The sequence below is a fragment of the Leptonotus elevatus genome, chromosome 3 (assembly GCF_054856555.1).
Source record: "Leptonotus elevatus isolate MCC_2025b chromosome 3, RoL_Lele_1.0, whole genome shotgun sequence".
Taxonomy (NCBI): Eukaryota; Metazoa; Chordata; class Actinopteri; order Syngnathiformes; family Syngnathidae; genus Leptonotus; species Leptonotus elevatus.
This window is the reverse complement of record NC_141241.1, coordinates 10,474,948-10,501,843: the sequence shown is the minus strand read 5'-3', so window position 1 is coordinate 10,501,843 and position 26,896 is coordinate 10,474,948. Positions and strand designations below refer to the sequence as shown.

At 38.8% G+C, this 26,896-nt stretch overlaps 1 protein-coding gene across 3 annotated transcripts in view; it reads right to left on the bottom strand.

Annotated features, from left to right (window-relative positions):
• igdcc4 (immunoglobulin superfamily, DCC subclass, member 4) overlaps positions 1 to 26,204 on the bottom strand; it is a 61,366-nt gene extending 35,162 nt beyond the window's left edge. For all 3 annotated transcript variants that reach the window (XM_086072154.1, XM_086072156.1, XM_086072155.1), the window contains exon 1: positions 25,797 to 26,204. In XM_086072154.1, the coding sequence (XP_085928280.1) occupies positions 25,797 to 25,863 (67 nt within the window). In that variant the 5' untranslated portion in view covers positions 25,864 to 26,204. The remainder of the gene's footprint in view (positions 1 to 25,796) is intronic.
• Positions 26,205 to 26,896: the final 692 nt, after the last annotated feature.

Below are 26,896 nucleotides of genomic sequence, written 5' to 3'. Positions count from 1 at the left end.
CGGAATGCCCAGAAAGATGCTGCCAAATTCCCAAACACAAAAGATACACGTGTCTGTCTATGAAAATCATATTTTCAAAATATATCCCATTATGTTACTTAAATACTGCATATATCGATGGCCTAATTCTAAAGACAAAATCATCAGTTGATGCTTTTTTGCATGTTTTTGTACTTGAAATTTTGTCTTTGTTGTAGTTTAAAAAAAATACTAAAACACAAATGATTGTAAAACAGTCAAATGTTCTCCCTGTAATTCATATATTTGTTGTTGAAAGTTATTTTAGTCATTATATGTATTTTTAATTAAAAGGCTGATTAATGCTGCTGTTTTGGTTGGCAACAGTTTTAAAATGAGCGCAGCAGCATCTACGAACAATATAATAACGGTACCACAAAAATAACAGTTTCACATTTACCTAGGTTGTTTGTTTTTAAATGTGGCCAGCAAGTTTTAATGCTATCTCAAATGAAACATAAAACTGCGAAATGCTAACTGCTGATAAATTAGCCTATAAATGAACAATTCTCAATAAACAAAATAAACTAAACATGATCATATATAATTGGTTAAGTCTGTTCTTTTTAGCAAAGTGCAACATCGCAAGAAGAATGAGAAGATTGGTCCTCTGTGAGGGGCTCAGATCAGCATTGAGAGGAGCCAGACAAAGTGGCTCGGGCATCAGATCAGAATCCCTGAGGTGTTCAGGGTACGTCCTGCCTGGAGGAGGTCCCAGGTTCAACCCAGAACAAACTGGAGAGACTATGTCTGAGTCCTGGTTGTCTGCCTCATGATTACCCTGGAGAAGCTGGACGAAGTGGCTGGGGAGAGGGAAGTCCAGGCTTCTATGCTTAAGCTGCTGCCCCCGTGATCGATTTTGGATAAGTGGAATATGGATGGACGGAAGGACGGCAGTTTCAAGAAAGATTGAAAGTGTAACGAAAACCGATTTGAATCAGCGTTTGGTCTTTCATCAGAATGTTTTTCGGGAATAGTGTCATTTTGTATTCAAATGACCATTCCATGTTTTATTTGCACATTTAGTGAGGAAAATATAGAGTTTGTTTTGAGTTCTTCAGTTACACAACTATCGTGCAATACTATCTTGTATCAATATATTATCACAATATCATATTGTGAGTTATGACTTGTATATGTATATATATATTAGGGGTGTGCCCAAAAAATAGATTCTCATAAGAATTGGGATTCTCATTTAGTACGATTCAGAATTGATTTTAAATGTCCAAAAATCGATTTTATTTAAATTATTTTATGCTGTCTTCCCTTTGTTTGTGTGTGCCTTTATTTGGAGCGCTGTTCATGTTGTACTCGATTTGGCCACTTGGGGGCAGTGTGGTTCCATGCGGTCTGATACACTGTTAAGTTGTAGCCACATAAGAGAGTAGAAGTGAAAAAACACGATCAAGTTATTCCAATAAAAGTTGTTTTTTTGCAGTGTGGAGCCGTTCTTTTGAGTGATAAAAGTGCAGAGAGTAGCGCGCTAATTAGCATTAGCGAGTCAGACTAGAGTAGACCATTACAATTCCTTGCACATCTATAGATTGAAGCAAAAATCATTGTCAATCCAATCATTTAGAATAAAAAATCTTTCTTAATCGAAAATCGATTCTGAATCAAATCGCAGACCCAAAATCGGAATCAAATCGAATCGTGAGACATTCAAGATGCCCACCCCTAATATATATATATATAGCGCATTCTACAAAACTACTAATTGACTTTGCAAACACATTCTCCACGCACGCACACATTGATGTCCTGAATCTCTCTCTCTCTCTCTCTTGCTCTGGTGTTGGATTAATTACGTTAATGGGAGATGGAATTTTTCCCTTGATTAAATGAGGCCTGACCCCCTGCCGTCACGTCCTGATGAAGAGGCTGGGTAATCGGCAGAAAGGCTGCACGGTGCTCTCACACACAGAAACACAAACACACACAATCACGTCATGGAGACAACATACACGGTACGCGCATCCAAACGCAACCCAGCGCACTCATCTAAAGAGGATTTCACAGGCGCATACGATCTTGTACAACACTCCATGGCTCCTCATCCCCATTCCAAATGCAATAATAAGGTCTCATTAAGTCATTAAAACAACCATTACCCAGCTCAATGAGAACTTGGCAAAAGGCCTACATATGTTAGTTTGTCAGTACGTGACAAAACAGAAAGAGAGCGTGCCAAAAACTGGTTCATGCAACCTCCCCACTTTTTTGCTTGTTGGTCTCTTTTCCTGAAAATGTGGTTTTGCTAGTCAAATCCATACGAGTGGAATATAAATATAAAATCATACAAAGTAACTGTCAAATACTTCTTGACCTACAGTAAGTGTATCATGTTAAATAAGACCATTAAAAAGGGCACTGTTCAAGCTAGATAGCATACTGTGATTGACATGCGCTACTAGAAACCACCTGCGGCTCAAATGCTGCGTATTCACAAATGTATAATCCAGAAAAAATCATATGCCCTGATTGTGTGAATATAAGCAACACACACACACACACACACACACACAAGCAGTATATTCGTTAACGAAGCCATTAAAGTGCACGTATACCCTCTCGATAAGTGCCAATGTCCCTCAAGGAGAGAGCGCAGTGGCGAGGGGGGTGCGGGATGGTGGGGGTCCCTTAAGTACTCATTTTGCCATTTTACACGCGACGCGAGGGGGATTGCTGAAAAGGGGCAGATTGCACTTGAGCAAATCTGTAATGAATGATTCTAATGGCACTGTGCCAACAACTTTATAAATGGCTGCGTAGGAATAAGATATTGCGAAATCAAACAATTAGGAAAAAGGCAAAATATATATAAATAAAAATATGATTTTTATTCGTTTAATTCTCATCCCAAATGCAAACATTTAAGTTGCATTGACAAAATAAATGGTGATTTATTAATTAAAGCTCACCAGTGAAATGGGTACCAATGTTGTGGAAGTTACTTGTTGCTAGGCAGAATTTATAGGGAGCAGCCCATAAGTATGGTGGCTGTAAAGAGTCAAAAAGGCTCAAAACAAGACAAACCTTGTGTCGTCCATGTAACTGTGCCCCTCTAATTGCCCCACAGGTTAAATAAAGTTTTCTGACCAAGTTTTCTAACACTGTTGAGATAGTTAGTCCCTTTCTGTTAATGTATGACTTGGGTTCTTCAATAGGTTTTAGGAAGCAGAGACCAGAGAGAAACCAGGAGGAGGGGGACGGGGGGGTAGTTCATTGAGAGTGACGCTGCCAAGTGAATATTTCACCGGGTCAGGCTCAGTGTCAACACACAACCCGTGGACCCCCCAGTGACCCCGGCGAGACCAAAGCTCAGGTTTCGGCAAGCCTCTAAAGTGGGACCATACCTAACGTGCGCAGTGTTTTACAGAAAAAGCAAGACCACTTGAGATATTCACCGTTAGCACTTTAAACAGCTGTGCTTTAAGACATCTGGTCTGCCAGTTTGCTAACTAGCAAGTTAACTTCTATAACATCTTGTTCTTTTCATCATTTTGATAGTAAGTATCAAAAGTAAAGTCACGATTCGTTAGGTTTAAACGCTAACTAGTGTGACTTAACGATGAGTAGCTCATACGGCATTTAGTTGGGGTGACCAGATTTTCAAAGTTAAAAACCGGGACACTACAATATCGCTGAAAAGATAACAAATGTAATCGCTAGTCAACTTGGTGATTAGTGTTTGTGTTATTACTTTAGATTATCGAACTTTTTTTGCTCGGTCAATGTCAGCCGTTTGTGTCGTTTACCTCGTGCCTGTCCCTCATCGTAACAATGGAAATATAGTGCAAGAGAAACTCAGCTTGTGTTGAGTCTGACCACGTTAGGCTAGTAGAACTACATTTCCCATGGTTCTTAGACACGGAAGCAGGAAGTAGTTCTAGTTTCCGGATGACAAAAACATGCCTGTTAGCGATTAGAAGCGGATGAGAATGAGAATACAATCGTAAATGTGAAAGTAAATAGGAAAGAATATAACCGTTAAAATCCTTTTAAATTTGTTTATCGTATGAGTTGTTAAGACAACTGTGTGAAGAAGAAAAAAACAGGACTCGTTACATAATGCTGCATTCGAGCATGGTCGGAAGTCGGATATATCCAAGTTGTTTTTGACCAGAAAGCGTTTGAGGCGAAATATAAACAACCAAAATGGCGGATGGTGATAAATTGTTTTTTAAAATTTTGGTCCTCAAAACAAATTTTTACCTCCAGTTAATTTACCTTCTCGCAATTTAGCATCATTTATTGTTTTTGTCTTATTTCATAAGCATTCTATACAGTTTATAAATTCACCGTATAATCTCATGCAGAGAGATAGCAGCATACTGTCACGTATGTTACGTGAAATTATGTTGAATATTTATGAATAAAGAAAGCTTGAGTAAATTGTGTTTTACCATTCAAGGTCTGTTTCCAAAGGGGTCGCCATTTTAGGATGACATCACTTGTAGTCCCGTACACACTTCCTGGTTTGAACTCGGAAAAGTCAGACTTCCGACCATCCTCTAATGCAGCATAAGGCTCAAAATTGAGACCAGTGAACCGGTTTCGGCGATTATTTCATATTTTGTGTCTTTTTCAAGTTGAATCGCATCCATGGGTATGACTTTGTACTAACTACTCATTAAAAGCACGGCATTGCAATTTCACAAATTCCTAATGCAATCAAAAAAAGTAACTATCCAGGTCTAACCAAAATGTTATCCTTAGCCACAATTCAAAAATGTTTTGTGTAAAAAAAAATAGAATATTTGTAATGTTTGCTGCCCAAAGTCCGTTGGGATAGGCTTCTATAACCCTGATGAGAAGAAAAATAAAATAAAATCGATGGATGGACAATTATGTATCTTTTGCACTAACTAATGGCAATCCAAACTGTCCGTCTATAAAAGCAGCCAATCTTTTCTCTTGTGTCGGATCTTGTTGGATTTGCAACGCTCCAAACAGAGGACTGAATGTTTCCCCTGAAGCCGCTGCGAGGCTATGATTCACTCAACAATGTGAACAGCTGCCCTATCAGGAGCACAGACATTCCAGCTGCATTTCCTCCCATGACGAAACTTCAATGCGCTTCTCACAGCGACTCATCTTCCCTACGAAGAACATCTTACAATCTCAAAGATGACCAAATCCGACTGGCAGAAACTTTACCAAGCACTCGTGTTCTTTTGTTTTGCACGTTTTAGATTCCCCTGCTGATGCTAATGAGTCACCTCGAACTCATACCGCAAAGCTTCAAAATTAAAATGATTACCATCTACTTATTGACTTCACAAGAGCTAATTTCGGAGACGGTCGTTCCGTAACCAGATGGTCGGCTGTTCGAAATGCACATGTTAGACCCCAACCCAATGTAAGATTGATACCATTGGTCACTTTGAAATGATTAATTCCTGTTCAAAATAGTAAAAGTATACCCAAGTTTAAATATTTCTGCATTAAAATACTTTGTTTCTTACTGGGTGGCGGAGTGGAACCGTCACTTGCCTCCGATACAAGTTGGCGTGCAAAAAACAAAAAACAACTTTGTTTCTTGCTGGTGACAGACACAAACAGAAGGTGGTAGTCGAAATAATAACTGTGTTCAGCACTCTTTATTCTTTTACACACTGCAAACTACAATATAATTAAGTATACAGTGTTCCCTCGTTTCTCGAGGGTGTCGCGTTCCAAAAACTACCCGCGATTATGGAAATCCGCGTTAATTTTATATATTTTTTATTTCCTTTTAATTATGTATATTTTTTCGTCTCCGGGCATTCCTGTTTCCTCCCACATTCCAAAGACATGCATGGCAGGTTAATTGAACGCTTTGAACTGTCCCTAGGTGTGATTGTGAGTGCGGATGGTTGTTTGTCTCTGTGTGCCCTGCGATTGGCTGGCAACCAGTTCAGGATGTACCCCGCCTACTGCCTGAAGCCAGCTGGGATAGGCTCCAGCAACCCCGCAACCCTTGTGAGGACTAAGCGGTTAAGAAAATGGATGGATGGATATTTTTTCGTTTTGGTATGATTTGGTATGAAAACTTTTTGCGAGTGTTTTTTCGAAAACCATGTGTTTCCATTACCAGCTTGCTTTTGCGCAACTTTCCTTTTGCACAAAAGGTGAGGGTAATGGAAACGCACCTATACTCTTCGACAAATAAAACCTTCTTGGAAGGCTGATTTTACGCGTGCGTCATACCACGCAGCTTGTATTTGATGTCAGCTGAATAATTAATTGGCCTTCTTATGGCTAGCGGAAGGGCAAATTCTGATGCGATCAAACTGTGGCGGGCTCATGCATCCCCATTGAGTGTATGTGTGTGGGAACCAGAACATAAGTGGACAGAGGGGAAGCTAAAGAATGAGCGTGCGGGGGGATGGGGGTTGGGGGGGGTGGGGGTGAGTACCGCTGCCCTCCTTCATACCTCCTGCTCTATGTACAGTGCTCATTCATCCCTGCCTGGCGTCAGCCAATCAGAGAGAGGCGGGGCCCCCTCTTGAATGCGGGGCCTCCCAGAAGCATGGGGCCGCCGCACAGCCATGACAAGCATCGAAAAGTCACACTCAAACTAATTTAGACCGGATTATCCAGCAAAGGTAGCAAACCTAATGAATATGCAGTCGACAAACCTGACATTTAACTTTATTTTATTAAAAAGCCCCAAAGGGATATAAGAGGCGCAAAGATAAGCGACAACATACGGGCGTAGATTCGAAAAGGACTAACCCAACCTCTTCTCCTTCTTGTCGCTGCTCACCGAGGTGACATGCACGGACTTAATAATGCCTCGGTGCATCTCGGCCCGGAATGATAAATGAGGCTGCGGTGTGACATGCCGAATGCGCCGCGAGGGAACGTATAGCGGTGACGGATCAACATTTGCACTTTATTATTCACGCTCTCGCATCTGCATGCGCGTGGCCACCTCCAGCTGAGCTCCTCCTGTACAAATAACTCGTTCCCAAGTCATTACTTTATATCAGGGCTCGCCATGCTCATTTAAGTGTCTCACTCCCCAGGAAAAAGTCATTCCTTGCAGCTAAATGTGGGTGTGCGAATGTCAGGGTAGTCAATGGCGAGCGCATACGGTTTCGAGCACCGCGTGAGCAATTCGATTGTCTGCTCGGTGAATCCTTGTAAGGTAGAGGCGAGATAGGAAGGAAGAGCAAGGAAGAGGCTGCTGTATCATTTGACATGTAGGGTAAAAATGCATAGGTGTCATATATTTTTAGGTTTCAGTGTGCTTGAGGCGGCAGCTCATGGTATTCACGCGGTATCGCTGACATTTTTTGAGGAGTTCTTCAGTTGGAAACATACAGTATAGGTACAGTGGCACAGAGACAAAGATGATCCTACTAGAGCTATCAAAATTAATCGATTAATCGACAAGTAATCGATTATAAAATTAATCGACAACTTGTTTTTAATAATCGAGTTTGGAGCCTTTTTTTCATTTAAAACTGTCCAAATCTTCTGATTTCAGCATATCAACAGTAATTGTTCACTGATTTCAGTTGTCCTCTACAAAAGAAAACTTTTGTAACGTTTGTAATCAAAATAAGACATTTGCAAACATCTGTTTTTACTTTGGAAAACAAGACATTTGCAAACATCTGTTTTTACTTCACTGAACTGATAACTTTTTTTTTAATCACTATACGAATACAAAGTACGAAATAAACGCCAATCACTGGTTAATAAACAGTAATCAGGGAAAAAATGCGTTTGTAATATACTGTAATGCAAAATTAAAATGAATCTGGTTAGTCGAGTAATCGATTGAATAATCGATAGATTACTCGATTCTAAAAATATTTGATAGTGACAGGCTGACAGCACTAGATCGTACCTTGGGCCAGTTAAGAGTCTTGATTGTTTGTTTTGTAAGATCTGGCTGGACAATTGAAATTCAAGTTGCAAAATTCTGGAAATTTACAAACCTTCCAAAGGAAGAAGAAGAAGAAATTAAATATATATAAACCAAAAATGTCCAAAATTCAAGGTTGATGCTTTGGGAATTTAAATATGGCTATAGTTTGGTGTAAATGGATTTCATGATTATACAATGACTCTTTAACAACGAATTCTCCAACAGTTTTTGTTGTTGTTTTTTTTATTATTTGCCATCGCTTGCGCATCTGTTTAGGACAAAATAAAATGTTTATATTTATTCTGGAATATGATACTTTTCTATTAAATGACCCTCAATTGACAGTTAATTCCAAAAAATTCCCATTCGTTTCCATAAATTCTCACAATTCCCATGGAAAGTTTCCAATTCGGAATATTTCTAAAATTAGCCATCTAATCCTCGATTTCCAAGAAATTGCTCCTCTCGTTTGCAACTCTCCCATTTAAATATTTCTTTTTAAGTGTATTAGTGTATATTTACACTGCTTAAAAGAAACGGGGAAAAAAATAAAATACTTCATAACGATGAGTATTGTCTGCGAATATTAGTGTACTTTGTTTCTAGGAGTGGATGGGTTGGTCCCTGGGCCAAATTCCTTGCAAAGATAAGACATTTTGGTTCAACTATAAAGTTTTGGTCACGGGTTTAAGATGTAAAGTTGCACCCAGTGTTGATTCATTTGATTCAAAAGCGTCAGCGAAATTATACAAGTACATACAATATATACTGAAGAGTGCTCGAATACAGACAAAAAAGATTGATATCAACAAATGTGTTTTACCCTTGGTCATAGGCAACAATGACCAAGCGGTAGGTACTTGATGTAAACAACTTCACTATACAATACAAAACTGTCTTTGTATGTAAGAGCATATTGAGGAGAACTACTTTTTTTTTTCCAGGCATGGAGAATCAAATACCAAATGAAAAGATTTCCACTCGTACAAATATTGCTTTTCTTTGGCATTTAAAAAAATTAATCCAAGGAGACGGGAGTTCAAGTTTGAGTTTAGAATGAGAAGGACTTTATTAACAGGGTTCAAACTGAGGCAGGTGCTATGTGAGTCTTTGCTCAATAGATTGCTGGAGCCCCTCTCAGGATATTAGGTCAATATCTAATCGTGTCGTAATTGCACTTCAAGGGCAAAGCTCGAAATACCAATATCTCAACTTCTCATCAAAGAGAACAATTATCTTGCAAAGCAAACATTATGAGATAATTAGTGCTGTAAATTACAAAAGGCTGTTTTTACATTTTCTTTCTTCGGCAGGTGCTGCTGTTTTGGTTAGCAACTGACTTCATTTACATAAATTCTCACAATTCCCATGGAAAGTTTCCAATTTGGAATATTTCTAAAATTAAAAATGTGCCATTAATTCTCGATTTCCAAGAAATGTTCCTCTCGTTTGCAACTCTCCCATTTAAATCTTTCCTTTTAAGTGTTTTTCACATGTTCTTTCTTTGGCAGGTGCTGCTGTTTTGGTTAGCAACTGACTTCATTTACATAAATTCTCACAATTCACATGGAAAGTTTCCAATTTGGAATATTTCTAAAATTAGCCATTTAATCCTCGATTTCCAAGAAATTTTCCACTGGTTTGCAACTCTCCCATTTAAATCTTTCCTTTTAAGTGCTTTTCACATGTTCTTTCTTCGGCAGGTGCTGCTGTTTTGGTTAGCAACTGACTTAATTTACATAAATTCTCACAATTCACATGGAAAGTTTCCAATTTGGAATATTTCTAAAATTAGCTATCTAATCCTCGATTTCCAAGAAATGTTCCTCTCGTTTGCAACTCTCCCATTTAAATCTTTCCTTTTAAGTGTTTTTCACATTTTCTTTCTTCGGCAGGTGCTGCTGTTTTGGTTAGCAGCTGGCTTTAACCTGTGCGCCAAAACGAGATGTATTCATAAGGTGTCGCTGACCCCAGATCATTCCAAAATTACATTTTGTCATCAATAGACTATGACTAAGTCACCTAGGATTGGCTCCAGTTAACCCACGACCATAACGAGAACAAGCGCAAAAGAAAATGGCTGATAGATTTGTACAACTCGACAGTACCACAGTAAAATGAGACACATATAAAGCCAACATCAATTACACCACGTTAATACTCGGATATGCAGCGGGGAAAGTGAACATTTCTCCGAAACACGTTAAGCATTTTTCTCCCCGCTATCTATTGAATAACCCCAACTGAGGTAAAGATCTGTGAGACCACGGGAGACGAGATCAGAAAAACGAAACGTCTCCAAGCTGCCATGTGAGGCGGATCACAGCAGCGGGGAGGCATTTGTGAAGTATGACCTCACTCAAACTCTATGAGAAGCATGTAAAAGGCGACCTCAGCTCAACTAAGTATGACCACCACGTCAGTGAAATGATAGTCGGGCTTTAAAATAAGGATGTGAGTAAGAACCACATGGATTCAAAGCTATTTATTTATTAAACCATTATTTTATCTTTAAAAAAAAACAAAACAAAAAAAAAACATTATTTATCCAGGTAAGGCAATCTACTATAAAAGGGAAGATAAAAGCTGATAGGTGCAGTCAGAGTAAAACAGTCAGGGCTCTTCGTACTCATCTGGGCATTGGTGGAACATGCATGATGTAGAAAAAGCTTTAATATGACCTTTTTAAATGGTACAGTAGACATTTAGGGGGTGAAGGTTACAGTAGAACCTTACAAAGTTGAATGTTCCTGAGCTCATAAAATTTGGAAACCAACCCAAGTTTGGGGAGAGAAATATGCGCTGTAAAGGGCAGACAACTTGAACAACCAGAACATATGACTTATGACTCCTTTGAGGAAAACAATCGATTTAATTAGAAGCTTTGTAACCAACTAAGCCAATGAAATAGGTTTTCAATTCAATTTTTTTTTTAGCCAGCCTATAAAGAGTCATTGCTGTATCGCTGTGTGTCGTGCAGGTATTGGTCGCGTCCTTTCAAAGCATTGCTTGCTGACCTCCAAAAACAATCGAGAAAAAGAAAGCAATTTGACTGTCTGTGCTTCTAGGAATGCTGATGCTAAAATCAAAGCTAACATGAAGCGTGTGTGCATCTCTCAGTCGTAAATTAAGATCACTGTTGGGAATTTGGGACTGACCAATTATCTGAGACAAACAACAATGGCTGATGCTAACGTATTGTCTGTTTGCACACAATGACTTTTCTCAATGGGATTATCTATCTATCTATCTATCTATCTATCTATCTACTAGCTTGTTAGCAAGCAATTAAGCTAGCAGCTATCTATTTAATTTAGGGTGACCATATTCCCATTTCCCCCCCCCCATAAAAGAGGACACTTGAAATTGAAATTGTGGTACCAGCCGCAGTTACACACTGTAATTAGTCACGCGATGCCAACCGGACATTTTGATGAATTTATAAAACCCCCGGACGACCGAACAGGACGTAAGAAAATGGTCTGTCCTCCCAAAAGAGGACACGTACTGAGTAACCTGGACAGCTCTAGCTATTGTACAGTAATACAGTTTAACCCCAGAAAAGATGATTTCTATTTCTATGATTCCCTATGGTCAAAACAGTCTTGAAATCAGAGGGAATTGTAACTTGCATACCATAACAAAACATATTTGACCGTAGAGGTTCCACTATATAGTAATGATACAAAATGACCGTATGGTTTTATTCAACTGCATTCCATCATACCTTTTGTCAATTGTATTGCCATAATTTTTCTTTGACAATTTGTTGAGGAAAAATACTGCATGTCCTATAAACACAATAAACAAATTGCATCCCACCAGGTATCCACTGAAGCTACAGAAAAAGCATGCTTTGAACTGGCGGGGGAAAATATAAGCATCACATCACCTTGCAATTTAGAGAAATGTACTATATAATATATATAAATTATGTGCTAATAGAAAATAGATGTAAGACTAATGCCATGATGGGCTAAAAATATGCACACAGAGGACTGTTATATCTCAAATAAATAAACAAATAAATAACGGTTACAAAAATCAACATATTCACCACACGAGCGCATCCAAATGAAAGTCGGCCGGAGGCACCTTTAAATAATATACACTCTAATTTAAAATGGACTCTCAAGGGATGGATTCAAGATGCACTGACAAATCACAGCTGATGCCCACTCAGTTACACAAAAGAATGCAGGCACACGCGCTGTTGTAAATACACGCACGCACGCACAAACATACCTAATTTACCACTATAGGGCTATTCCTCAGGCAGCGCTGTCCAACATGCTCATTTTTAAATCTCAGGAGGAAGGGACTCTACCTTGATGAGTACTATGAAATTGAGCTCTATGAATTTTAATGTACCGAAGTAATATTTTACTTAGGTATGTCATAAAAGTTAACACAGACAGTAACAAATTATGGCATTAATTTAGTGAATGAATGTGCATTTTAAAAACATTTATGCACAAATTAGTCGGCTAGAGGTAAAATAAATAAATACATTTTAACAGTGAATAAATTAAATTTATTAAAAAATAAGAGTGAAAGCCAATGAAATGAATGAATTACATTAAAGTGTCATGGTCATGTGGGTTTTATACAATAAGCGGTTTTGCATCGCAGTTTGCGGGTCAAAATGTGTCATTTGCGCCTCATTAAAACACATTATAGCAAAACTGAGAAGTTTTTACGAACCGCGGAGACTGTCCAATACGCATGCATGTTAATGTTGCCGCGACGTCACCTACGCAGGAGACGTAGGCGATCGAGGCAAGCTTGGTACTCCTTACGCCACGACCAGCTAGCTAGCAACAAGCTTCGTTGGCTACGAGTGTGGCTAAAAACATTGTGGACTCGGTGCTGAGTCAGAAATTGTCACCTCCATGGCAGCAAAGCTTCACATCTGACAAGTATCGTTCTCACGAAGGGATGGCGAGGAAAGATAAAGAAGCCATGCTAATTGTTAAGCTAACCTAAGACTGACATGCTAGCATGTTTAACAGCGGAATGAAGTGCTTGTGGTGATGGAGTCCACTTTTCACAGATGTCTGGCTGTAACCGCATTAAAGCAGAGATAATCCAACTTTTAACAAAATAATAACACAGAAATTATTAAGTGTCTACACTAGAGAAAATGTACTCGATAAACAGAACCGGTGTCGGTACCAGATGTGATCGGGCTACCAGATTGTATCGGGGTTACCTACCGATGATGTCATGCTACAGGATTGCCTGGAAATTATCCGTTTACTATTGTTCAATAAAGTTATATGGAAAAAAAATCCTGTTGACGTCAAAACATTGGAAAGAAAATATTAAAGATGTCATTTGAATAACAAAATCTATGGACTCAAAAACGTGAATAAACCTAAGAATATAAAAGCAGGATACTTTAAGATTGAAGAAATAATTAAATAGATTGAAGCGTTATTAGTACAGCAGCGCTAACAAAATGCGCGATTCAGATGCGTTCGGTTCGGTTTGGTTTCTTTTTTAGTTGTTCACAAATCACATTACATCACAAAAACAGTCTGAATGATATTAGGACCACATTAGCAATCTAAACTGACAATATTTGTCACATCTCAGGAAATTCATTTGTGGATTTATCATTTATTCAATCTATTTTATTAGTTATTCAATATATCTTGCATTTATGTTCTTAGGTTTATGTACGTTTTTACAATTTCAGTCCGGGCATTTTGTCATTTAAATTAAATGTTTATTAATTTCTTTCCAAAGTTTGACGTCAACGACGACCAAAACTGAATTACAGTACCTCACGCCGAACGTCAGCCAGGAGTGGCCTTTAAGACTAAAAATATACAAATGTCTAAAATATTTAGAATATCAGCAACAATAAATGTTCTAAAATTTGCTATTATATACAATGTCTATTAAAAAAAATAAAAACTCTTGATTATATATATATAAAAATAAATAAAAATACAATTGTTCATTTCCTCCTCACATGTAGTCATTGATTAAAAAAAAAAAAATCGGTCTTGTTATATAGATATTTATTTGTATTAAATGTTTCTATTTTAATGAACCAACGTATGGTTTTTCTTGAATACTTAACGCAAGATTCACATGAACATGATGAAATAACTCCGCATATCCAGAATTTAGGGACACCCTGCATAATGAAAATATCCTGTGTCTTCATCCTCCGTGATATTTAAGCAAGAAAGTGGACCTTGCCCCCAGAATACAGAATGAATGGTTGACTCAGTCCACTACCCTCTTTCCCTCCCACCACCGTGCTTCACATTGCGGAGGGTCGCTTAAGCCGCAGGAATCCCGTATGCTAATTTTCCCTCCAAACTTTGTACGAACAAGCTGCCGGACTTGACCTTGTGGACCATTGGGAGGAATAACAGTGTTTTCTTTTGTTTTATTTGTATTTTTTTAATAGATAAACATCAACGATGTATAATAGCGTGATTCTTCTTTGCGCAGCAGAGGTACTTTGAAAGCACGGGGGGGGGGGGGGGGCACATTAAGTGCGAAGTAATGTGGAGAGGATGGACCACAACCTTGACACATGTATTAAGGAAAATTACTACAGTTTTCAAATTATGCTTTTCCCCCCATAAATTTAAGTGTTTTAATCAAAGGTATCTAACCTTCTGCGGTCAAAACACATAAAAGATAAAGAATTACAGCACTCTTCGTATCCACTTGTGCCATTATGGTTTAAATCATTGTTTCAAGTATTCTCAGTCACTTGCATTTACACTGTCACAGAGTGGGAACTGAACCATGCTACCTGCACAAAAGTAAGGTGAATGAACTACTACACCATCAGCGACTAACATGGACATAATCAATTAATCTATTGGTTGATCGATTGAATTGTTCTTTTTGGGGGGGGTTTCTGGAGAGCTCAGTTCATTCGGTAATTTGACCGATTTGACATGTCATCATCATTGCTCTCTTTTTTCTTTTTTTAAATTATTATTATTTTTTTATTAATTTTTATTTTGCATGTGTGCGAGTTTGTATTCATTAGTTCACCTAAACCCTATTAAAAAATCCCATACCGTTCACCTAAACCGAACACTTCAGAATCCAGCCAGAGTCGTGAGGCCGTCAGGAGACCCGAGGAAGGACCAAAGAAAAGAAAGGAAAGTGAAATCCAGCACCGACCAGACACCACCCACCGGGCCACCAACCAGAGTCCTTCACCAACCCCAGAAACATCTAAATTCCAACAAATCAGGGAGACCTCAAGAGACCAAAGGAGAGACAGAGGAAAGGAAGGAAGGACAGACGACGCTCGATCGATTGAATTCTGTCACTATTGTATAATAGATTATTACTCAATGGTGCCTTAAGGCAATTAAGTCAAAAGACAGCAGTTCATTCAATCAAATACTTTGCTGGCTAAAAAGGACATGACGTCATCTACCCTCCACATCCTGGTCACCACCTCTTTCAGCTCTTTCCCTCATATCAGGTATATCAGGCAGGTGCTATCAATCTGTGCACACAGAAACTAGCTGACATTTCAATAGCTTCTTCCCTCTTGCCATTAACAATTTTTCCACCAATAACGTCAACGTTTTTTTTTTCTTAATGGGCAGAGCAACGTCTTGTGCAGCGCTGCTTTGTGAAAATCCCAAAACACCCACTAAATATGCCCAACAGATGGCAGCATTGTATCTCTTTTCAATGGACTGCCGTGTATCAAATTACATGAAAACATGGAGGCTCTTAGGAAATACAATGTTTTCAGAGATGCCGTGAATGATCAAAGCGTTTGTCACATTAAATCTAATTCACAGAAAATGGAAAAAAGAAAAAAATATTAGTGTCAAAGTCACTGTTGTGCAGAAAAAGTATATTTTCACAAAAAGCTACTTTTGCTTGATGTCACTCAAATTACCCATTTTCAAATGGTGATTACTAAAAAACGGAATAAGGTAGAATCATATCATCATTCATTCAGTCACTCAAAGATTCTCCAATGCCATCAAAAATAAGATTTAGAGAATATAAATGAATGTGCTGTTCGTTATCAAACTGCGCTGTTAGCCTCCTCTTAAAAATGTCAACAATCTCTGCGGACTTGATGTCCTCTGGCAGGCTATTCCATGGACCCTGAATACCCTGAAGCCATGCTAATTGTTAAGCTAAGACTGACATGCTAGCATGGACCATAATGGCTGAATGCAGCGTCACTGTGTGTTTTGGTTCTCACCCTTGGAATGGACCTTAGGATGCACAAGGGTTGATATAATAAAATAAAGTCATTTATGCTAGATTGCTTACCAAATTTCACATTGCTACATGAAAAGGACTCTAAACGGTTTTGCATCGCAGTTTAGCGGGTCAAAATTTGTCATTTGCGCCTCATTATAACACGTTGAATAGCAAAACTGAGACGTTTTATGAATGCAGCCTCACCGTGTGTTTTGGTTCTCACCCTAGGAATGGACCTTAGGATCCACAAGGGGTTGATATGATAAAAGAAGATGAGATATGCTACCAAATTTCACGCCGCTACATAAAGCTGACTCTGAGGGCTGAATTTTCCAAATGTTCTATGGGTTGTTTTGAAGGACTTGGAAATTACCCAAAATGTCCATAATGTCAGATTTCCAGTATCTTTTTGAAATGTGTGCTTTGGCTCATTTTTTTGTGGGTCTAACATATAAACCCTTCCATATGTAAATTTAACCAGGATTCACATGGTGAGTCTGGTAAAAAAAAAAAATCATAATGTTGATTTATTTGGCCTTAGAATAGCAGCCACAAAGTAGGCACAATAAGAAACCTGTGTAGTGCAGTATCTGTTCTATTCTGTGTAGATAGTGAGCAGAGGTCGCGGGTCAAACAAGCCAGCCTACGGATACCCTCTGCCGTCGACACATCGGCCACGTCGCCCTGGCCTTGCGTCTTACGGTGCTCTCGTCAAACTCTGCCGGGGACGGGAGATTCATCAGGCGCTAAAATGGATTCTCAGCATGTTGTTGACAGCAGGATGGCTGTCCTGGTTTGATAATACCTCTTCCTTCTTGATTGCATTTTTATTTATGATACTCAGTAGGGGAGGGAAGATAAAAAAAGATAAAAAAAAGATAAGTTGATTCTGATTACCGTCTGTGCGCAGGCAACGGTGCAATTTTGAACATCTGTAAGAAGCACATGACACATAGTTTGCGTCTACCATACTTAAACAGTCTTTGTCTTCTGCAGGACTGACAGCGTATGTACTATTCAGCACCATGGAAAGTCTGCCTTTAACAACAATATTACATTTTCAAGACAAATTTGTAAAAATGCTGAGATTTTTCCCCTACTTAGAAACACAACATTCTCAAGGTGTGTTTCACGAAGCATCATGGGATCATGAATAGCTGCCGTTTGAGGGTCATTTCCAGGAGTCCTTTAAAGGCGTACCCTCAGAAAGTTTTGAAAATTCAACCGCTGGTGACATCTATAATCTATCATGAGTAGTAAACCCACAAAAAAAGTCTCATAAAACCAGACCCAAAAAAAACATTTTAAAAAATCTACATTTTTAGTTTGAAGTTTTTGGGCTATTTTGGTTATTTCCAGGAAGCCTTCAAAGACATCCCCTTGAACCTTTCATAGATTCAGTACCCGGTGTTTTACTAGAACTGGGTATCGATGCTAATTTCTTGACTCGATTTGATTTAGATAAAAACTCGAAAACATTTAATTTCTTTTTATTAATGAAAGTAACACGTGATACAATCACTAAAATGTTACACAAGCGTTGACATCAGCAAGGATGAGATGAAAATACTATTTTCACAATTGAAATAATAAATAAAAAATAAAAAAAGATTTTAAAATGAAAAAGTCAGGTCTTTCATAAATGTAAGAAAATACTTTGAAGTTCCTGTGAAAGCAAATTTCAAGAAAACAGCGAGATACAAAAACAAACATGTTGGCCTTTCAAATTCCATTTTCCCATTAATTTATGAGAAAAAGACATTAAAATAATCGCTTTATGAATCTATATCGGGCAATGAAAAAGAACATCAATATGATATTATATGATATCAATGAATTGCTTTTTTTAAACTCAGCCCTGATTTTTATTTGTCTACCATGTTTACTCATTTCATTTTCACTTGTGTCATTTTAGTCATGCCTTTTGGTCTTTAAACATGAACTTCTCCAAGATTTACTTTTTCCAGTTACTACCAAATTTTAAGCACGTAAATTAGAGTGGTGGGTGACGAAAATTTTTTAGTTTTGCTGGTGAAGTTTGATGCTTCGCCATACAGCACAACACTCTAAATTAGTATTAGAGATGGACATTTGAATTTGCCATACATTTCCTCCACCGACATTCAATCAATATATCAAATAATTGCTTGTTTGAGAGGAGTTTTTTTCGAAAGTTTCAAACTCCTTTTTGGTGCGACCAGCTCCGAGTCAGATGTTTTCATACACTTTATAATGGAGAGGCGAAACGCCAAAAAAATAATACTTTAAAATAATACATGAGTACTCTATGCCAGACTGAAACCGTTTTTAATTTCGCTTGACAACATCACTAAGGGGATCTGCCAAACATGCATGATAATCGTTTGAGTGAGAGGACAGTAGCAAATTGCTGACACAGGAGGAATGTAAAGTACCCGTTAAATCAGTGACCAACAGCGGGAGCAACGTTAATTTATGTGCGCGAGTTATGCTGAACACTATGGAAAAAAATCCTGCCATCTTAATCAGCCCTTGAAAAAAGAATGAAAAAAAAAAGAAAGAAAGATGATGACTCCGGAGCTGTTTAATGAGATGTGAACTTTCACGCTTAAATTGTGGATTAAAGTGCTATTAACACCACCGGGAAATTATATTTCTTTTGGAACATGACAGCACGGCACAACTGTTGCTGTGCTGCAGTTTCACTTCATGGATAAAATGAGTCAGGTTTCTATTAACAACTGTGCCGGATGGACTCCATGTGCATACAGTACATTGGCACCTTGAAGGTCAACCACAATCGATGACAGTTTACCATTGAGATAAATTATATTTGACCTTTAGTTTTAAAGGAACATTTTAAAATGATGTCCCCAAAAAATAAAAAGTCAAAAAAATACAGATTATACAGAACTTTATCTAATGAACTGATGTTTTCATTTTTAGTTATGCTTATTTATTTATTTTTGTTGTATTCATGTAAATCATGTAAGTCTTTACCATGGGAAAGTCTAACGAGTACCCCAATAAACTTGAAGGTAAACAATAAAACACTCCTAAATGTAATTCATGTGGAGGTGTAATGCTTGCGACCTCATGTATAACATCAACTGTCGCACAATATAATCACTCTGTGTTAAACAATAAAACATATAAAACGCTGCCTTTTGTTCATGCGTGACAAGCACGTAGCCGCTAGCCACTCAGCAGTTAGCATAAGAAGCTAACATCGCAACCAACAATGTCTGACCCACAAAAAAAGCCAAAGTCCAACATTATTATGTTATAATAGTGTTGGATTGTTCATTTTTATTTCACTTTGACTTGTTGATTAATTTCAGTTAGTTTGAATTTGCTTTTATAGGAGGTTTGTTAGTTTTTCATTTTTGTAAATGTTTTTAGTTTTAGCATTCCCCAAATATATGAAGTATTTGTCAAGTGTATTTCACTTTGTCTTTTTGATACATTTCAGTTAGTTTGAAGTTGCTTTTATAGGTGGTTTGCTAGTTTTAAATTTTTCAATTTTTTTTACTTTTTAATAGTTTTAGTATTAGTTTTTCCCAAATATATGACGTATTTGTCAAGTGCAACATAAAAATAAAAAAAACGTCACTATAAAGTAAACTACAATTCTCAAACGACTATTGAACTTCTTTCATCTGTATGGACATAGCGATACTGAAATAAAAACTGACGAAAAAACTCACTTGATCACATCAAAGCCAAAGGGTAAGCAGAGCTGCATTGAGTTTTGTTGGACGCACAGATTCAAGTTAATATACAGCGTTAGCTTTTAAACGGCACATACTTGCTACTCATTGACATTGGGAACGTGGTGGCGGTGGGGAATGTTTGTGGTCTGGTCATGCATCCATGTGCCACGTCGGCCCATTGTCGCGCGTGAAGTACTGCTTCTATGAGTGAAAATGCTTTTGTTGTCTTCATGGCCACTCACTTTTTTTTTCCAAATTCTGGCTTCTGCTTTGCTTGGCTTAGTTTGATTCATGCTGGTCACAGACATAAAGTAGTAGAAACTGTTTTAGGAGGAAGGAGGGGCATTTTTAATGAAACAGTTGGTCTAACTCCAAATTGTAGAATTTGCGGGGCGCAATAGAAACAAAGGCAAAGGGGGCGCTTTCCTCCCTTTCATGTGCTCATAACGTGTTAAACGAAGTTGACATATTTCCCTGTGATCATTAGAACGGACAAAACAAGCTCTTTGTTTGTGGATCTAGCTGCGGCCCTTGCCCTCTAATTCGCCCCGCCGGCTTCTCCCGCCGATTCATCTCTGTCCCAAAATCACCCACCATGAGTTCCCACACAAACCCCGCCGCCTCCGACTCGTTCATGCACCCGGTTCTCAACGTCACAAAGGGCGCACAGGAGACAAAAGTGTGATCCGCTCATTTGATCTGGACAGTGAAGAAATGTGGACAATAAAAGTATTTTGAATCATGGAGGCAACACTTTATATGCTGTGCGGATCAGCAAATTCTCCAGAAGTATCCTCTATGATGTTCAAAAACACTCTACTGCAATATTTACCTTTTTAAAGCACCACATCAGTGCCTCCACATACATCCTGAAAGGAGGGACATAACTTCAAAAGAGCCGCGTCATGCCTGTTTAGTCTTCTTTAGGGATGCACCAAAATGAAAATGATTGGCCGAAACCAAAAACCGAAAAGAAAAATGCTTGGCTGAAAACCGAAACGCCCACACCAAAAAATACACCGGTATGCCAATTTTTACTATCATTGCATTTATTATAATTAATTAAAATTATAAATTATAAAATATTCATCTACGTTTAAAAATTAAAAAATACATTTGTTCGCACCAGCTAATCGGCTTCGGGAACAGACTGCAAAGTCACACACAGCGTCCTATAGAGGTTGGAGATAGCGGTAAGTGTTTTTGTGTTTAAAACTGGCTTAGCTAAAGTGTTTAGCACGGCCACCGGGATGCCGGGGAAAAAGTGGAAGCGTTCGAGAGGCTCTTATATTTTTTAAAAAAAAGGAAAGGCACCGCGGGAAAAAAAGAGTGGCTGCGACCGAACGGTGCAAACTCACACGGTGAAAAGCCAGCGAGAAGAAAAGGCGGACACTCACCCTGCGTTTTTTTGCAGCGTTTTTTTTTTTTTGTGCTTGCGTCAACACAACCTATTTTGACCATATTCATTCGGCTTTAATTTTATTTTGGCCGAATGCCGAAAATGGCATAGTCTTCTCCCTTACCTCAACTGACAGATTGGTTTTAGGATAATTTCTAGTGCGATGTTTAGGCTTTCTAACTGAATCGTACAGGAACATACAAATTGATGCGCTAACTTTTTAGAACCTGGGGAACCTCACTCCATTCAATCTTCATGAGCCGCTGTTGTCGGTATGTAAGCAGTGGACAGGCGCATTTAACAACAATACATTTTCTTGGTCAACTTGATATTACCCAGTAAATATTTCAAAAGGGGTCAGCAAAGCGGATTAGAGGTTAGCGCAAGGGCTAAATAATCGGCTAGATGATATTAGGCCTTTTTAGAATAATAATTGGCAGGTTTTGCCAATTAAACTCAGATATACTTTTACATTGTCATGATAAATGCTGTTCAGAAGGTATGGGAAGGGAAAAAAAAGACACTCTATATACTGTAGATATTGCTAACCTTGCCAAATCATAATTAATTTTTTCCACGTTTATTTTTAGCATTCAAGGAGCAGTGTCGTCTTTGAACGCAATGAAAGCGTTTGAATGTTTCGAGCGTTTGGAATGGTCCTACTTGTGGTCTGTATTAGAGAAAATGGGTCTAATGTTTGTATTTCTAACTCCTCATGACAAGGTTGGCCTTTGAGTCCACTTTTATTTGTTCTTTCACTTGAACCGCTGATTCAAGCTGTGGATTAAGCATGAGTCGGCCAATTTCGATTCAAAATACTCCAAATGTGGATGTCTTATGTAAACACGCACGCATGTAAATCATAATTTGTCGAGTTTGGGAAATCAGTTGTGCCCATCAAACTATAAGTTGAAATAGCAAATATCATGACAGGTCTAGGAAACGCATCAAGCTTACACAACATACTATAAAACCCGAAGGCCATCATTAATAAAATTCCCCATGTTGACCCCAAAAATTGCTTTCTGATAAGACTTGGCAGTAAAACTAGTTTGCGTGGATATCATGATTCACTGCATCACTTCAATCAGGCGTGGCACTCTTGAAAGCAACCTGTCACGTTGGGCCAACAAATGTGCTCAGAGGCGAGAACAACAAGGTCTTTGGCAAAGTCCTTGAGCGGGAGAGAGAAGGGACGGGACGACCTCCACGCACGACGAGAGTACTCATTAAGGAAGACGGCTGTTGTGTCAACCGTCATCATAGCAGGTCACTCGGCCTCATTTCTGCTAGCATCAAGGATTAACTTTCTGCTAGCATCAAGTCATTCCAAAACATTTTTTTTACACATTCACCCCCATTAGTGTAAACACTAAACATAGTATTGTGAAAAAGAAAAATCCGGTGACCGTTTTGCCACCTGCTGTCGAATGAAAGCGACATCACAGTTGCGACCAATCACGGCTCACCTGTTTTCTGAGTTTGGTCATGTGACATTCGCAACGCAATGCTGTAATTAATGGCAATTTGAGCAAATTTGTTATTTAGTCCAAAAGAGCCCATCAGCACCGAAGAAATAGCTCCCAGTTCCGTCCAATGCTGGATTGTATAATTGATCTCTGGAGGAAATTCCGTGTTGAAGGCAACAATTAAATCGATGAAATTAGTCAATAATTATTTTGGATAATCGATAAATCCTTTCGATACCAATTTGTTTAGAAATTCTCCACATTCAGTAAATAACAGCAAAAATTCTGATTTCTGTTGTCCTCCATGATCGCAAATTTGTTTTGAATCCAAATTAAACATTTGCTTTTACTCCGGAAAACAATGATGAACAGTTTTGTCTATTTTCTGACATGTTGCCGGCCAAACCATTAACTGAATCATTATGAAAGTATTTTCTTTGCACTGTTAATTTGAAATAATGTCCTTTTTTTAAATACAGGGACGGAAATGAAAACATTCTTACTTTATCCATTCATCGACAAAAAAAAAATCAACAGATTAATCGATTATTAACTCATTTGCTCCCAAAAACGTATAAAAGCGTTCTATTTTAAATATTGCCATAGTCACAAAAAATTATTTATACATGTTTTATGTTTTATGCTAGAGCATACAGAAGGCTTTGACCTGAATAGGTCGCTTAAAGCAATGGTAACATGGTTTAAACAAAAACGGACAGCAGGTGGCAGCAGAGTATAAGAGACCAACCAGGGCCATGTTGCAAACAAGCTGATCTCCCCACAGTTCTAAACAGATTTGTGACTGACGATGAAACTTAGCTTTATTCTAATGCTAATTGCTGCAAAACTTTTTTTTCTTGATGAAAAAAGAGACTCTGATCTTTCTTCCAGATTCCATGTTTTTATAGCAACAGAACAAAATATTCTGTGGGCCTTGCAAAATCTGTCAAAATCCAGTAAAACAGCCGGGAGCGAAGGGGGTTGCTTCAGTGAAAATGGCTGCGAGTGAATGAGTTAAAATAATCATTCGATCAAACACAGTTGCAACTTGCTACACGTTTTTCTCTGACCGGACAAACCCTTCATCAGTGACGTGTGGAACTTTTCTTTAAAAAAAAAAAAACGTACTCAACACTGCAGCTCCACATAAAGGGAACAACAGGAGTTAATTTCGGTCCCTAAAGCTGAAATTTACACCAACGTACCCTGTCTGGCTGTAGAATGCACCATTTGTAGGACCCAGGCTGCATCTTATCTATGACCCTTTCTGTGGTCTGACGAGATCGGGTGTCGTAGTGCCCGAGGTGGGCGCCCGCCACCCTTTCCCCAAATTAAAAAGTATTTTCCTTCACTACGCGCTTCACTCGAGTCATCCCAGGACTTGTCTCCATGCCAACGATACACAGACAGCCTTTTACTGGGTCACTGAGTTCACTGCTGGAAGTGCAATTACCAACTCTCACTGATGCTTGCTGTGACAGCTGTGGGAACCCAGATTGCATGAAAGTGCTGCATGTATTCCAAGTTTGCTGTTTAACGAAAAGCGGAAAGAGAAAATTGCCAATTGAAAGCATGGACTAAATCCTTTGCATTGCTCATGAGAGAAATGAGCTGCGATGGAGATTTCCAATATTTCCGACATCTATTCAAAATTCGGAGGTAAGGACAACAAAAAACGAACACTGAAATTGTCGTTTCAAGCTGCCAGCGCGATTTGCGTTACATCTACGTCACAACAACAACAAAGAAACTAACTTAAGTGGATTTGGGGTAAGCACAGGACGATAGAGAAATCAGATTGATTGAGTGATCAGCATATGTGATTGCTTTCGCTTATTATAATTGTTTTATTGTTTTTAGGGGTGGCACTGTTTTATGTCTTTTAGATTGTGTATTAAGTAGGGGTGGGAACCTTTGAATGTCTCACGATTCAATTCCGATTTTTGGGCCTGTGATTCGATTCCGAAAATAGATTTTCGATTACGAACGATTTTTGATTCAAAATGATTTGATTAACAATGACTTTTGCTTCAATCTATAAATGTGCAAGGAATCGTAATGATCTACTCCGGTCTGACTCGCTAATGCTAATTAGCGCGCTACTCGCTGCACTTTTATCACTCAAACGAACGGCTCCACGCTGAAAAAAAAAACTTTTATTGGAACAACTTGATCAGGATTTTTTCCTTCTACTCTCTAATGTGGCTACAATTTAGCAGTTCCACACGGCCCCTCAGTGCAATACTTCTAGTTCAATCAGACTTTTTTTTTTACTCAAGTATCTGTCCTTATACCCAAATACAGACTATGTTCTGTACTATAATTACTGCACTTTCAAATTACAATAACAAGTCTTACCCAAACAAACAAATAAACAAACAAACAGGCTAGTTTATTGATACATAAAAAAAAAATAAAAAAAAAATATTGACAGTAAAATGTAAGGAATTGGATTAGGGTCAGTAAAGAGAGAAACAAAAAGTTTGGCAGGATTCTCACTTTATTCTCAGAATTCTCACTTTAAAGTGAGAATTCTGACTTTAAAGTCAGAATTCTCAGAATAAAGTCAGAATCCTGTCAAACTTTTTTCTCTCTCTTCACTGGCCCTAATCCTACATTTTAGAGTATGTACTTTTTTTTCTTCTTTTATTTAAGTAGCCTACCGGAGTTGAATTAGTGTTTGTTTTTTGTGACCTCTACCTTGGCGCAGCTCAATAGCTACCGTACTTGTATAATAACATTAACTTGTCATACCCCCCCCCCCCACACACACACACACACCAATAAACAAACTAAGAACATAACTTGTCAAATCTAATATATGGCACGTGATTGTGTCCCTTTAGTAAGTGAACCCATTGAACACAATTGATGTCAAACTTGGCCAAATCCAACTTTGGAAGCTCACTCGCTGCTCTTTTTGCAGGCAACTCTTGCAGTGAACACACAATAAACACCGAACAGCACCAATAAGAGTATTGAGAGTCCTGTCCAGTAGTGAGCGTATATTGTCCTGCACGGTGCAAGGTGCATATGAGACCCCCCCCCCACCACCACCACCACCACCCTCATGCACTCGCACTTAAAAAGACAAATCGTTATAGTAAAAGCATGGATGGAAATGTTATATTTACCTTGCTTGGATGGAGCACAAAAGAGCAAAAGCACACAAATGAGCCAAGGGGTGCTCTCCACCGCCATGTACAGCCTTTTGGTGGGGAGGGGGGGTCCACCAGTGGGGTAGCGTGGGTTCTCCTCGTCCGTGTCTGCACGCCGTCACAGCCACATGCGATGCATTTTCTTTTTGCCCGCGGGTGGTCAGTCTGCTATTGTCTGCGCGTTTTATTTTTAAGAGAGACTCACCCCACGCTAAAGGTCCCCCCCACACAACCCGGCACCCCACTCCCACGCTTTTCTAGTAGTCCCAACAACAACAATAACATCAGCGCGGGTGGAAGAGCCGTCGTGTCCCTCGGCGAGTCAACGCCATGTTACCAGCCAACGTTGAAGAGTGGTGTGTGCTGGTGCTCGTGCCTGCTGCTCCACACACATACATGCGCACACACTTCCACACTTGTGGGGAGTGGGGGGGGGGGGGGCGTGCACGCTGCCAGACACTGACTTACTGCCTGGCTGGCTGGATGAAGATCCACCGGAGCAAGCCGCGCACATTAATATTATTAATAATAATAATAATAATAATAATAATAATAATAATGATAATAATAAAAATAATAATTTCCCCAGACTTTAAACTTTAACTGTCCAACAGCATTACTAATGCCCTACCAAGCAAATATTTCAAGCAAGCACCCCTTCAACCTCCTGACTGAGTTGGTGCACTCCCACGTACAAAAATAAATAAATAAATAGATTGCCGGTGCCTTTCCCACCAGTCTTTTCAACTTTTTGATATATTTGGCGCATGTATTTACCCAAGTCACCCTCGGTGCTGGATTTCACTTTATTTTCTTTGATCCTTCCTCAGGTCCCCTGACAACCTCACGACTCGAGCTGGATTCTGAAGTATTCGGTTTAGGTGAACGGTATGGGATTTTTAATAGGTTTTAGGTGAATTAATGAGTACACGCTCACACGCACGCACACATGCACACACATGCACACACATACGCACGCACACGCACATTCTCTCGCACGTACAAAAAAAAAGAAAAAGAGAAAAAAAAGAAATAAAAAGAGAGCAATGTCGAATTGATAAGATTACCGAATTAAC